We start from the raw sequence: 15,757 nt of genomic DNA on the forward strand, positions 1-15,757 counted from the left end.
AGTGAACAACCCGTTGTGCCAGACGGGGCAGAACTGATAACTTCAATGTAGAGGCTGCTTTCGATGGTTGGATCTTCCTCTTCTTCAAGAGAGTAGTCAAAGGAGATCTTGATGAACTAGGAACAAGTCTATGCCAGAAAATGAACAAGCTAATTGTCATCATTGCTCACACCTTAATCTTGCTCAGTGCTCACTCTTCTGAAACAGAGCACCAGAGGTAGAATCACTTAAGGCACACTTTAAGTTTGATATAATGATATTAACCATCATATGTTCAAGTTAGTTAAAGTTAAATAATCCCACTATTCCTTAGAAGTTAGAACTTGTAGTAGGCTCACCAATTCCCAGAAGGCATTCCTCTTCCTTGTAGTTTCCACAAAGGTGCATTGAAGCATAATCCCTTCAGTTTTTGCATCCAAAAGGGATTAGGATTGAACAATATTCTCCAAGCTTGTTCTGCTAACAAGGCAGTAATCATGTCTATTATATATCTGCAAGATTGAAACCAATATCCACACTGTTCTTGGTCTGCCTGGAATAGCATATGTTGCAAGGCCTATATTTTCATCAATCATAAAAAATACACAATTCAATAAAAAATACATACCAAGAGAGAATGTCAATGTTCAGTAGTGTTCAAAGAAATAACAATTATAAATAATCATAACAATAATAGTTTTAGAACCAAATAAGAATTTTGTAATCACTAAACAATACAAACACCAGGTATAAACTAGGGTTGTATGCATTTCCCCCAAAAGGTTGAGAACTCATCCACTTGGGTTGAATTCCCCAACACAAACCAGATGCACAAGTGGAGAAAAATCAATTTAACACCATGGAAGGAATGTCCATCAAAATCCCAATTCAACTAATATAACTATATAAGTCTACACAAAAATTAGACTCATAAAAGATAACCGAATCCAATCCTGCAAGAAAGAAAAACATGATAAAAAATGGAGCTGAATAGGGCTCCAGAAACAATGAAAGCTCTTTGAGCCGTAAAAATTGCCTCATATGATATATATACAATGAGCTTCAACTGCCTCAGACAGCTGTCTTCGAGTCCTCACGAGATTCAATCAGATGGAATAACTCTGACTTATCCATTTCCAGCAACATTCCTGTAACAAAAGCTTTCTGAGATGGTCAACAAGTGGACAGCGATGATGTTCACCCAGCATCTGTTAGTTTTAACCAACATATACAAATGAAATTATATTTCTCACACGGATGATGAGTAAAATTTCCATAATGTCACGATACTGATAATTATAAATTAACTTATCTGCATATAGTATTGCAATTCTAAGCAACAAATAACAAATATATAGGGATGCAACTAACTGACAAACTTTAACACATCATTTTATTAATTTTTCTTAAATGAGCTATTTTGTTCCATAAATTTTTCGATAATTACATGATATATGAATTCCTTGAAGCCTTGAAACTTGATCTTGCCAATTACTTTGTTTTACATCATCAGATCTTCATCCTTCAATGGGCATTTTCATTCGCATTCTGATTACAAACAATATGAGAAAAAGAAACAATGAATTTGTTAACAATGCAATAGAAAAAGCAAAACTAACATTTCTACCCCTTAGTATATGGCATGATTATGTGCAGCAGTATCTCATTCCATTTGATCTATCTCAAGATTCATACCGAGAGCATTTACAATTTCCTTTTTCTTTTTACTTTCTCCACTTTTCGGATTACCAAAATGCTTAGTAACATTAACATGATATAGATATCCAAAACTTCACATGCATACAAGAATATTACGCAGCAAAATAAAGGAATTAACATTTGCATTTTCATTCATAAATACAGTTCAAGTACTGTATTTTATCAACTATCAACCACCAAATTTGGTGAATAAGCTTAAATATGGATACAACCAAGTACTAAGTTGCAAGAACTAACTTACGACACAAGGTTCAAACTAAATTACAAACCAGAACAGTTTCATCACGTGTGTGGAATGGTGGTAAGCACACAATTCAAACCACCATGACAACCTAAAAACTACATTTTGTGACTTCTCCATAGAAATGATTATGGGGCTTCTAACTGCAGAACCAACCACGCTCACAATGAAACCTAAATCTAATGTCGGTCTCGAATTCGATCCTCAAGAGACTTTATACGTGCATCCAGAGACACCGTGAAGGAAGCAAGATTGTCCAAGCGTTTGCGATTCTCAAGGACTTTCATACGTGCATCCAGGGATGCCATTGAGGAACCAAGATGATCAAAGCCTTCGCCAATGAATTTTTTCAAGTCCTGCATCTGAGCAATCAGCAAATCAAACCGGTCATCAGGAGCAGCAGGTGCAGGTGGATGATACTGTGTCTCCTCCTCAGCATCCATGCCATGAGCCTCATCAGGAGCAGAAGGTGCAGATGGATGCTGTGTCTCCTCAGCATCCATGCCATGAGCCTCAACGGGAGCAGCAGGTGCAAGTGGATGCTGGGGCTCCTCAGCATCCATGCCATGAGCCTCATGGAGAGCAGCAGGTGCGGGTGGATGCTGTGTCTCCTCAGCATCAAAGTCATGAGCATCGTCGGGAGCAGCAGGTGCCTCATCGGGAGCAGCAGGTGCAAGTGGATGCTGTGGCTCCTCAGCATCCATCCCAAAAGCCTCATCAAGAGCAGCAGGTGCAGAAGGATGCTGGGTCTCCTCAGCATCAATGTCACAAGCATCGTCGAGAGCAGCAGGTGCAGGTGGATGCTGTGTCTCCTTCTCAGTATCCATGTCATGAGGCTCATCTACCCTATCGGCTTGGACCGGATTCCCGGTCGCCTCAGCCGGATGATCCCCAGGAGTGACCCAAACTCCATTAACTTTCTTGAGCTTCATTTGGGACATAGCTATCCGCCCAAACCTGTTGAACCCATTGACGACCGTCTGATAGTCGCTTCGTGTATCAATCTGAAAATAGAACAAAAACTTGGTGATGAGACAAGCATAAGGCAGGTCCCACCCATATTCCTTGACCTTGATCATGCGGTTAGACATGTAAAAAGGCCAATTGATCTGAACCCTCTGCTTCATCAACCACAGCACAAACACATCCTCCTCCGATAACCAAGTACAACTATAGCCTATTGGTATCAGAATCCTCTTCAAAGCATAATGCAGCATCCTATCCTCAACAGTTAACTTCCCAACCATCATTTCAGGATGACGACGATCCGGAACCACTGATGGGTCCTTCAACATGGCCTTAAGAGCAGTGATTTTATCATACCCCTCCCAGTTTGGAATCTCTGAAGTGGTGAATTTCACTCCTTTGTGGCGCAACCTGGTCACTGTGAACCAGACAGAGGGTGTGATCCTGATGGGTGTTCCTTTCACTTCAGTGACAAGATCACCGTCCACCAGCTTCAAATTGCGGTAGAAATCATTCACGAGTTTGGACGCGTATTTGGAGTTGAGAGAGACGAAGGTGCTGAGTCCCTGAAATTGCAGAAGCTCTTGGAAGTGAAAACCCTCGTTGGCGAAGAAGGAAGGGTCCATCCATTTTGGGACAGCCACTTTGCGCTGGGGGTACCAGGTGTGGTTGGTTCCCATTTGGGAATTGGAAGAGAAGAACATGATAATGTCCAAGAAGAAGAACAAGAAGGAGGAGGGGATTTTGGAGATTGGGTTTGGGTTTTTGATGGGTTTTGGGGGTTTGAGCTTTCCATTGTCTCAGAACATGGAATTTGGCTTACAATGTCTTATACAGTACTATGAATTGAGATTATCCTAAAACTAAGTTAAAACTGTTAGGGGATGTGCAAGAAAGGTGGCTTATCTCTAACAAGGAGATCTTAGGTACTACTCCCTCCCTCCTCTATTATAATCTATTATAAGTCGTTTTTACTCAAATATGTAGGATTAAAAAAATTAGTTCAAAGCAATAAATTTGTAGCTTTTTAAAAAATTTCAAAATCACCCTCATATGAAATTATCTCTCATATTAACATTTCACTACTTTTAAACTATAAGGGTCTTGAAAATCAAACAAAATTTTGGGATACATTAAAATTCTTTGAATGTGGAGTATTAAATATGAGGGTAAACATAGAAAAATATAATTAATGCTTCATAGATAATGTAAAGTGACTTATATTATGGGACAAGAAGAAACTTAAAAAAAGTGACTTATAATAGGAGACTGAGGGAGTATTTGGAAGATAGGTTAAAAGGGAAGATAACATACATGACATACGAGTTTCGTTATGTATTTTTACGTTTTTAAGATGGAACAGAACATGACATAAGCCCATGAAACCGAACACTTTGATTTCATGGAAAATGGTGGAAAGGAAGGTAACGAAACAGAACCCTCTTAAAAAATTTACTAGGTAAAAAGTGCTCCTAATTTAGTTTTGAAATATTTTGTATCCAATTAATTTAAAATTGCTTTTCAATGTGAAAAACACTTATTATTATTATATTTGTAGATAAACATAAATAAATTTCTTCTTTTTAAAAATTACTGAAAATAAAATCAATTATTTTTTAAAATTGAAATCACTTTTTTTAAGCAACAAAAAATGAGTTAATTAGAGTGCATTTGTTTTAGCTTATTTTTATCGTCAGGGACATCGCTATCAAATCTCGAGCAAGGTTAGTCATGTGGGCCTCCTTTCCCCAGTGGAGACTGGTGACCAAAGGAAAAAAAACTTATTTTTATAAAAAAAACCACTTTTTGAAATAAATAAATAAAATAATTTTTATGTTTGTTTCATCTTTTTAAACGATTAGTGTAAAGTTTTATTTTTTTTGAAATGACGATTAGTGTAAAGTGTAAATCCCTTTTTCAAAAAGTTAATCTCGTTTTTTTGACATTTTGAGAAATCATAATCCGATTTGTGTTCGCCTATACCGAGTAAAATAAATTTTTTTTATCTTCCATCCCATCTATTGTGTTCGCCTATACCGATTAGGGTCGGTTGCTTGCGAATTCGAGTGGTGCTGTGAGTTGTCTTGGATCTTCGTTTTGTTTGGTTGGTGCTCTTTGTTGGTGTGGCAGTTGTACTTCAACATGGGCGTGATGGACTTGCATCTGTGGTTGTCTGGTTGCCTCCCTTTTAGTGCTTGGAGTTGGTCTTTTCTATCTATGTGTTGTGTGTTCTTTTCTTTGTGTTGTAGCAGTCTTGGACCCTTGGTTGTTTTTCTTTGGTTTTCTCTGTGCTGGTGTTTTTTCTTGTTTCTTGTGTTTTTTTATCTTGTATGTAGGTTGGAGTACCCCTTCGACTGCAAGTTTTATACAACTTTTGCTTATCTAAAAAAATATAAATATAAATATATTTCTTTATTTTGGTTTAATATTTTTAATTTTTGTCCCAATTTATTATTAATAATTATATTTCTAAATATTTTTAGTTATTTGAATACTTTTTTTTTTTGATAGGCAAATGTTAGTGGTTAGTTGTTAGTAAGTTAGAAAATCCCTTCAAATATCTCTTCCAGGATTCGAACCCTGGACCTTCCCCTCCCCAACCCTCATGTCCCCTAGCTCTTATTTGAATACTTAATAAATTATTTTTTATACAAAACTAAAAAATTGATAATGAATTGTAGAAGTGTTTTTACTTACATATTTAATTTAAAAAAAGTTTGATTTATATATATATATATATAGATATATATTTTGATTGATGATGATTGATTTGGTTCATTATTTATTTCAGCTCCAGGAGTGAAGTGAGGCTTTCAGAATTTAAAGGACGAAAATGATATATTTTAAAACACAAAGCAGAAATAAATTTTAACAATTTTGCCATCACTGAACGTACTTTAACCCAATAAAAAATTACTTTTGCACAAACCACCAAACACCATACAAAATTACTGTTCTGCTACCTGTCGCTCAAAATTTCGTCAATTGCAACCTATTTTTATGTCTTATAAAAAACAAATAGTAGTATAAATAAGAGCCGGTGGATAGTTTTATGATTAAAGTAAAAAGAAATAAAAAAAAAGCTGAAAACCGATGTGTTATATTTACTTCTATTTAAATAATCAAAAAAGAAAATGAGACAACATTTTGAATTTGAAAGTAAGTAATGAAATTTGTTTCCACGCGAAACCGAACTTTAACTACCCTACTATGCATAGGCAAGGAACCACTATGCTACAAGTAAATTTGTGTGTTCGATGATCGATTACCATTTCAGGTTCCCCAAACTGAAAATAAATCATTCTCATGCCACAAATTTGAGAATTAATGTGAATTTTTTTTGTCTAAGCAACCCGTGGTAAATGAATTTAACATTCTTTCCAACAAATCCAACACTCACAAGCTTGTCCATCTGAAATCAGGACTACCGTGGCAACATCAAGCGTCAAGGTACATTTTACTCACAAGCATTGCACAGAGTGTACAAAAAGAGAAGAAAATCACCGAGACCAAAAAGAATCTGAAGAATCTGCTCCACGCGATCAGAAATTGGTGAGATCATTCAACCTTTCCGATCAGCATTGGCAACCACCCTTCTGCTCATTCTCTGGAGCTGCCTCTGGAATAGCTTGAAAATATCTGCCATGGACATTGAAATATTGAACTCAGAGGTCAATTAAGCAGCTATCTGTTAATATATCTCTAATCTGAAAGGTGGAAATGTCAATAAGACATCCAAATAACCCCAAAAGAAGAAAGAAAAAATTTAGCAAGTGCATAAACAAACTCCCACAAGAATGAAGTAGAACGAACCAAACAATCAAGTTTATCCATAAACGGTTTACATTCAAACTGGATGCTGAGACATACATACTGAGATGGGAAGTGAGTCACTGCCTGCCACTAATAAGTAATAACAGAGGGACTGCCACTGTTAACCACCAAGGCCAAACTGCATAAAGCTCTCCTTCCATCTCTACCACAAAATTAATTGATTAAATAATTGGTTGGTAGCAGAGGTTCAGATCAAATGTGAAGGCACAATCACCCATTTCATCTCACAATATCAGATGTCTGTTTCAGACTTTTGACGAGATCAAGCATGGACATGCAATGCCGCATACAAATTGCAGCGAATCCAGTATACCATGAACGAACAAAGCACATAGAGGTTGATTGTCACTCTATCCGGGAAGCCTATGACCGCCGAATTATCACTCTACCACATGTTTCAACATCTGTTCAGATTGCTGTCATTTTCACCAAATCCTTAACACGTCGGCGCCACAATGTCCTAGCTAGCAAATTGATGCTTGTAGACTTACCAAGATCAATTTGAGGGGGAATGTCAAACGAATTGATTTGAAAATTGAATTCCTTTGTTGTTACTGATCAGGAAATCATTCCTGATTAGGACGTAGGAGAGTGCTATAAATAGGATTAATTGTTGTATATAGCTGTAACTGACCAAATATTTAATTAGGTGTAATTTCTGTAGAGGCTGTAGTTGACCAGGGAATCATTCTTATTTAAACAGGAATTTATTCTCTTAGTTATGAGAGATGTTATTTCCTTTTCTGTAATTGTGTACCGATTATATATTTGAGTCTATACTGCCAACTCTGAATCAACACAGTATTTTGGGTCCATTTTTCTGAGTTTACATAGGGGTAGAGTTTTGATAGGAAACCGCATCCCCTTTGGTTAGTTAGAAGCAGGTCAGTTAGAGTGTTGATAGTTTCGTGAGTTAGTGTACGGGAGGGAATGTCATAAATAAGAGGGAGCTGAGAGTGTTTTGCTATCCTGGGGATCATGGTAATTGGGTTAAGGAGAGACCTGGATCTCTCAAATATTCAGGGGTTTATCACATTTGCTTCAATAAACTCTTCTTTCTATCCTCTTCTTGGCTTGGTTCTGTCAAAACATGTGCCATGCAAGACAAAGAAAATGTATTTCTATTTATAGCACTACAACTTAATATTTGATCAGTGACATGAGCTTTTGTTACAAAGTGTTTGTTGGGACCCAACACCATGCTATTGCTAGTAGTATTAACCTTAAAACTCATATTAGTACTAGTACCAACCCAAAGAGTCAATGGAAGTTGTAAACCATATCCCTATTAAATATTGGAACACACGCATAAATTCAAAGATTGAGTTCAAACAATTAAAAGAATGTTGTAGTAGTAGTAGTGTCATATCCACTCTTACACTATATAGAACCATAATCATAAACAGTAAATTACAAATGAAACATGGATAAATCCACTATCTCAATCTTCGTGTTAAATAGTTTTAACCAGGCTCATTATTAACATTTCAACATATTATCATTTACTTAATGTAAATGCAACAATTCTCATCGTACAGCTACTAGCTAAGAGCACAGTTTCCTGGTTTATGTACCTCACAAAGGCCATTTCTCAGGCATCTCAAGGCAGGCAAGGAAGGGTAAATGCATATAAGCATTTATTACTCAAAAAAATTGTCATAAGGTGTAGAGATATCACTAGTTTTAGGATAAATATATGTTACCAAAGCTCAGTTATGGAAATTGGTGAGAGGATTTTTTGTCTAATATGCGGGAGGATTGGCAGGCTTTGCCATGTTGATAACTGAAGGATCCCTCACTTATAATATGGTACAAAGACAGTAATTAAACTCAAGGTATAATGTCTAAATAGTAACAATTAAACCATATTCTTTCGGAGTTGTACAAAACATACATGATATATCCACATGATATTTAGTACATAAGGATGCAAATCTTACATGTCCTGGTCATGCTCATTGGCTAGAGCAGTCTTGGCAATACAAAGGAATGCAGCATCAACATTGTAGTCCTCTTTTGCAGATGTCTCAAAGTAGGGAATATTCCCTTTTGAAGCACACCAGTCTTTTGCTTTCTTCTCAGAAACCTAGACAGAAAATAATTAGATTTAGATCTTTATGCAAGAGATAAGAAAATTTAGAAGTGCACATAGCATTTGCCTACCACTCTACTATTCCCGCCATCAATATCAATTTTGTTTCCAAGCAATATGAAGGGAAAAGTCCTTGGATCAGAAGGGTTTGCCTGTGTCACAAAACATAAATCCTAGTCAAAAACTATCTTCACTAGGAAAAGAAAAAGTGAAATCAAAAGTGAAAGCTGCTAAATATTGAGAAGGAACAAGGCTGTCCATAAAGATGTGAGAGAATGAAAAAGCCACCTGAACAAGAAAATATACAGCAGCATTTGATGACCCAGAAAAAAATTATACATCATGACGGAACAAACTATAATAAAATAACCAGATAAGCCAATTTAAACATCTGGTCAGCTCTAATCTCTTCAAATGGAATAGAAAACTACTATCCAGAGAAGTCCAATTACATAAATAACTTATGCTGTGGTATATTAATTCAATCAAGACATTGATGTTTCATTCACCCAAAAAAAAATTGATACCTCAGTTTATATGATGTACTAAATAGAATGCAATGCAGACATACAAAGAAAAGGGCAGCCAGACTTATTAAAGAATAACAAAGAGATAAAGATTATTAAGGACAACTAAGCAAAAGCCAGAAGCTGGCATCAAGCGCCCAGATTGGTTAAGGCAAGCAAAAGCAAGAAGCTGGCATCAAGCTCCCAGCTGGCATCAAGAAGTTGTTTAACAAAATGAACTATAGCGAAGGATATTCTGTTTAAGTTATGATTACCTACGTCTTCCAAATTGGTAAGGGCAAGTAATGGGGCCCTTAGTTTCTGTCTATAGACAAAATATTTGTTCATCAGTCTTTAGAAAGTCAGACAAATCCCATCAATGATAAAAATTTAACTAATTCTTCCACTATATTCAACATTAATTGGATGTGCCTAATAATAAAGGTTTCTGAAAATTGAGACATTAATTTTGCCGAATGAATGTTAGCCCACGCTGGAATCCTTTAACAGTTCCTTCCTTCTTCTTATAAATTACTTTTATCTTATTTTGGTTTGGACCGCATTACTTTAGTGTATTTCAATTGCATCCCTTGAAAAGGGTGCTAACTGCTATTAGCTTGTTATATGCAGAAAAAAACAAGGGATGCTTTCCAGAGTTTATTTATTTAGTTTTCTAAGAGTTCTAGAATGAGAGGATCTTCTTGCAGTACGGAAATAGACAAAATATAAAAAATGAAGTAAGCAGTACGCCCATCCTTATGGACAGACTTCAGCTTGATATGCACGTTCTATATTCTCCATGAGACACAAATTCACTTTAAGCAGAGTCTATACTCATTTTAACCCTGCAGGTCATCTGACATTTTGAATCCATTCAGGGAACATGGTTTACAATATTTATTTGGTATTTAATATTTCTGATACACCACCACTCACATGGTTTTGCTCTCCAAAATTGGCAAAGTACCAGTGCCGTACATGTAGTATCTCATGCACAGATATGTGTATTCAACATGTAGAAATCTCTCTTTCTCTTGCAGAAGTTTTCTCTCCTTATTTCTGAAAACCCTTTATAAACAACCAACAAAAACTCCTTCAACTGTGCCAAGTAAACACAGACTTCCTCTCAAAGCAAACAAACAGTTCAACAACAAACTCTGAGCCTTAGGGAAAAAGAAAAAGCCATGAGCTTTAGAATTGTACCATATATCAGGTATGCTAGTATGTACCAGATCAATAGCATTAATCATATTATATACTGTACATCAAAGCAGCATTCCAATGTGGACGATATATAAAATTACAAATAAAGTAAGAAACAGGATACAGATTATGCTGGAACTGCAAAATAAAACAATTCACTAATCCTAACTTTACAATCTGGATGCCTCTAAACAGCCCCTACTGTTCTCTATAATCTATATACCCTTCTAACTAACTAACTAACTCTGTGAACTAGTGAATTAGTTTTACAATGAAAATGACTCCTAGAGTCCTAGGGGCTAGGATCCAATAGAGAACCAAAAAAGAAAAAGAAGATAAGCAATCTACAGACTTAAAACATGTTCAACACGAAAAAGAAGATAAGCAAGCAACACATGAGTAGCACTATGACATAAACTCTTGCGAAGAAAGATAGGTTATGTGGGGAGATGGAGACTCAATCCATCTCCAACAGAAAAACTACAGAATATGGTAATGCTGGTCCATGTCATGTACAATAACAAAACAAACTAAGCTTTTGCTATTCATTAACCTCACAAGAAGAATTAATTTCAGATGTAACAAGTGCCTTGAAGAAGATCCTAAAACAAGGTCAAAGTCATGTTATTGCATAACTAAATATTCTTAACAGAAGAAAGCTATATGTAATAATTAAAATCAATTACTGCTGCAACTGACAATAGAATGAAGTTTCAGTTCAAAGACTAAGATCAAATTAGGAACATAACCCTACACATGAAGAAATGAAGTTTTCCATTGCCAATTCTCCATGAACTCAAAGATGCATGAAGCAGCTTATATTCAGAATCATCTTGTACCATAAGCATCAAATATGCACAAAGGTATCCATTTCTTAAAGATCAGGGTCTTTTCTTACAACTTACACTTGGAGGACTGAAAGAGGGTCAAGGCTATAATGCAAATCACCAATAGTAACAAAGGCATAAAAACAGAAAAGACAATGAAAACCTGTTTGAGAAACTCCTCATGCCAGTTGTCAAGGGTATCAAATGACTTCATGACATTAACATCATACACTAGAACACAGCAATCTGCTCCTCTATAAAATGCAACCCCAAGACTTTGAAACCTCTCTTGCCCTGCAGTGTCCCATATCTACTAACCAGACATACAAAACATTGAATATAAGAATTTAAATAAAAATCTGTAGGGAAAACAAAAAGGAATACTGAAATACCATTGAACTAGAAAACTTACTTGTAGAGTGACAAGTCTGTCATCAATTTGGAGTTCTTTAGTGACAAAATCAGCACCAATTGTGGCTTTATATTGCTGACTAAACTTCTTATGCACATATCTATACAGGTAGTTAACAGTCCACATTTGCAAATTTCAAGAAAGAAAAGAAGCATACAAATAACTTTAAGGCTTGCCTAACTTTAACTTGATCTTAAATAATCATAACCTTTACAGAAAAGGTTAAATTTTAAAGGCTATTTGTTCCATTAAACATATAACCTCTTAGTTATGTGCATCACAATATTCAATAAAAAAACATAAAAAATGCCAGAATTAACTAAGGATTCAAGGATAGCGGTTGGAATAAGAGAAGACGGTTGGGACAACCCAACCTACATCCTATAGTCGTTGAATATGCCAATTCACTGAGCAGTGAGTAGCATCTTCCAAATATTAATGTGAACTAAAATAGTTTACTGACTTGACTTATCTAAATTAAAAGGTGCATTTTTTCTGGAGACCCTAGACCATAATTATATTCTATTAGAGGCAATGCTGCTCAAACTGAGTATGAATAAGACAACTCCCTCTGAGAGTTTAACACAAGGGCTCGAACTTGAGACCTTTATTGTGCTCCGATCAACTGGATCAACCCGGCCAGCTGATCTCCAAGCTCGGTGGCAAGTAAAAAGATGCATTCCTTTCTAAAATTAACAGTCTAGATTATAATAAAATACATATTTAACAAACTATGATTTTATAAAAATCTCAATGTTCACCGCTGACTGTGTGCACCACTTGGGGGAAAGTTAATTCGGCTTAATCAGATGTCTCGGATTCTAGCCTAAGTAAACAACTGCAATAAATACTGGAAGAAAGTTTTGCCGCTTATAGTGATCCTACATCGAGCGATTTAGATATCAAGACAAAAACAAAAAATTAAACTATCAATGTGGTTTATAATTATGCAATTTATCCTCTAAGATTCATTCAACATTACAAGATACAAATACTATTAGGAAAAACTAATAAAAACTAATACCAAATCAAGGATTAAATAACGCAACACGAAAAAGGTAAAAAAAATAAAAATAAAAATACTGAAGTTACAGAAATGAGCGTTGCAAATCATGGTGAAGGATACTGATTCATCAACGAGGTCTTTCCAACCCTAACAATGAATGAATGAAGATTGAGAAAAAGGGGTTGATGAAGAGAGAAAAGAAACCCTAGAACGATGAGAGTAGCGTTACGTACCCGCTGTCGCCGAGAACGATGACCTTGAGCAAGGTTCGCCTTCGCAATGACATGCTTCTTCTTATGATTGGTTACTGTTAGTTTTTCTTTTTTTGCTTTTGCTTTTGCTTTCTTTCTCCCTTTTCTAGTTATGTGTGGTGTGATTGATTTGTCGATCCAGCTTTTGAGTTTTGAGAGAGAAAGGGAAAAGGAAAAGGGGCGCCAATTTCGATCGCTTTCTTTTGCACACACTGTATATATTTTAATTTCTACTAACGAGCATGCCACTTGTGTTACATACTAAAACTAAAATAACATTAGGGTTAAATATGTTTCTGGTCGTCTCGATCTCTCACGTATAAGGTCAAATTCAAATAGGTTTACACAAAAAAAAAAAATTGTCACTAACAAAGAAAATTAATTTCAAATAAGGACATTTTCATATCACATTTGGTCCAACTAAACTTTTTCTAATCACTTTTTGTCTTTTTCCTCCTCCTTGTCTTTAATGCAGCTAGTTGGCAGCTAGCGACTTCAGGGTGTATAAAGATCAATTTCTATGCTTCGTACAAGGTTTCCTTGGGTGCTGGTTTTGGTTTCATAGCCTGAGACAGTTGTTGGAAGGTTCTTGCTACAACGATTAGTAGTTGTCCCGATGTTAATGACTTTTTTATATGTTGAAACAATGAGTTTCAAATGGGCTCTTAAGCTTATGAAAGATATTTGTTTCCTAATTGTCCTTTTTTAAACAGATTACTTTTTACTTCACAATGCTTGGAAATAGTGTCTGCACAATCCAAGTTATCTTTCCATTTTGATGGAGAATTGCTTAGCTCTATCTTTCTTCTTTTTCTCGTCACCTAGTTCAACAAAAGGCATTGCAATGTCATAGTGATTCCCTCGCTAAGAGATCTATTTGTAGCGATGTTCGCCTACTCACTACACCTATCACCATGTTTTTTTTTATATTACTTTAAACAAGGGAATTTTTTAATATGTAACTACTCATTAGTACACTTGCCACTAAAAGTTCATAAGAAATACTTTTACTAGGTCGTGATGGCGGGCACAGGTAGGGTCCAGGTGGTGGTGGTGGCACTAGTGACACTGGTTGCACAAAAGGATTCATTAGGTTGTGATGACGGGCATGGGTAGGTAAATAAAAAGAAAGTCATAGGCATTAGTACAAGGTATCCTATGGATAACGAGTCAGGTGATCTATACCAATATGTAGTCATCCTAGTACATATACAAAAACAGTGGTTGGGTCAAAATCTCAACCCATTAGGGTAACGAAAGCAATGTGAATAGAAATCACCGCTAGGTCACCATCAACACACCTGTCAAGATCTAAAATATAGCCACAATAAAAATAGTGAGTCACATGCAACATTATACACAAGAAACATCATAGAAGAACTTCTAACACAACTCAAGATATCATATTTACATGAAAAACAATATGTGTAGGCAAGATCACGGGAACAAGTGTATGTATCATGACAAATCATCAATATCAATCAATCAATCAGTTTTTATATATATATATATATGAGACTTCATCTTTTGAATTCAAAACATACTAAACGATCCTTATTAATATTGTTATTTTCTTATTTTTTTATTAAATAATTATATTATTGATGCTTACAATTAACATAAAGTAATTTTTTAATTAAAAATTAAATTTAATAAATTAGGTGATATAAATAAAATATTGTGTGTACCATATTAATTATAACAAATTAATAGAATACAACAACCTGCAAATACTTCATCTAGCATTGAGGAAACGATGGAGAAATTATACAAAAATAAGAACACTCATGTGGATTGGCTGTTTTGTTTAAGTGTTGGATTATGTTCATTGGGTAGTCATATTAATCATTTGTCAAAGCAAATGTGTTTACACGGATTTTTGGTAAACAAATATCCTCTTAGTTCGACTAAAGGAAGTTTAGATTTCAGGGTCCTTTTGAGAAAACGTTTTGCCAAAGTGTAGTGTGTGGACGGATGTGTTTTCGACAACAATAAACAACTTCAAACGAAACTGGATTTTATTGAATATGAGTCGATTACAAAATAGTCAAGCAAACCAAAATAACATGAAAGCAAATTTCGACAAAACAAGCTACACATAAAAACTGGAAATTAACGAACTGAAATGCAAGGAAATTAAAGCGTTGGTTCTGCAACATACTCCTTCATCATCACGTTCTGCTCTCGAAGTCTCATTGATGCGGACGTTTAGAGCTTTTAGTGAATTTTCAGAGTTTTTCAGTTGGGAACCCTCTTTCTGAATTGGATTCTCCTATTTATAGAGTTTCGTGTTCTGCGTGTTAGTGGGTCTGGTTTCTCCCACGATCTGATGCTTGCTCCGGAAGTTCTGCGCATGGTGGTGGAGATCGTGTGCTTCAACTGCTCCAACCGTTTCCTGGCCATGTTTTCGACCATCGTGGGGGGAATTTGACTTGGTCAGTGTGGCACGTGTTACATGTGCCTGTGTTTAGCAGTAATTGTTGTTGTCGAGTTTTGCCGCCCCATTAACTTGGTGCAACTTCCTTTTCCTTTCTTTAGTCAGAATTCGACTTCCTCGAGAGTTTTGGGCTGAATGCGTTTCTCTTTCTTGGGCCAAAATATTGGGCCAACAGATGCCCCCCCAAAAATGTTGATTCTCGACTACCAGTCCTTGGAGAGATCAAGCATTTTTCGCTCGTGCATTTCGACGGAACTTGACGGCTGTTCGCGACTTTTCCTTTT

At 35.8% G+C, this 15,757-nt stretch overlaps 1 protein-coding gene across 2 annotated transcripts; it reads right to left on the reverse strand.

Annotated features, from left to right (window-relative positions):
* Positions 1–6,140: 6,140 nt before the first annotated feature.
* LOC130738047 (ras-related protein Rab7) lies at positions 6,141–13,239 on the reverse strand. Of its 2 annotated transcripts, XM_057589950.1 has the most exons (7): positions 13,019–13,237; positions 12,906–12,932; positions 11,780–11,879; positions 11,531–11,677; positions 8,903–8,983; positions 8,680–8,825; positions 6,141–6,544 (listed from the first exon to the last, which is right to left on the reverse strand). In XM_057589950.1, exons 1-7 carry the CDS (start codon positions 13,069–13,071, stop codon positions 6,481–6,483), a joined length of 618 nt encoding a protein of 205 aa, XP_057445933.1. In that variant the 5' UTR covers positions 13,072–13,237; the 3' UTR covers positions 6,141–6,480. The 2 variants fall into 2 exon arrangements, with proteins under 2 accessions (XP_057445933.1, XP_057445934.1); XM_057589951.1 differs by lacking the exon at positions 12,906–12,932 and having other exon boundaries at positions 13,019–13,239.
* Between the last annotated feature and the right edge of the window lie 2,518 nt (positions 13,240–15,757).

This window comes from Lotus japonicus, chromosome 2 (assembly GCF_012489685.1).
Source record: "Lotus japonicus ecotype B-129 chromosome 2, LjGifu_v1.2".
NCBI lineage: Eukaryota > Viridiplantae > Streptophyta > Magnoliopsida > Fabales > Fabaceae > Lotus > Lotus japonicus.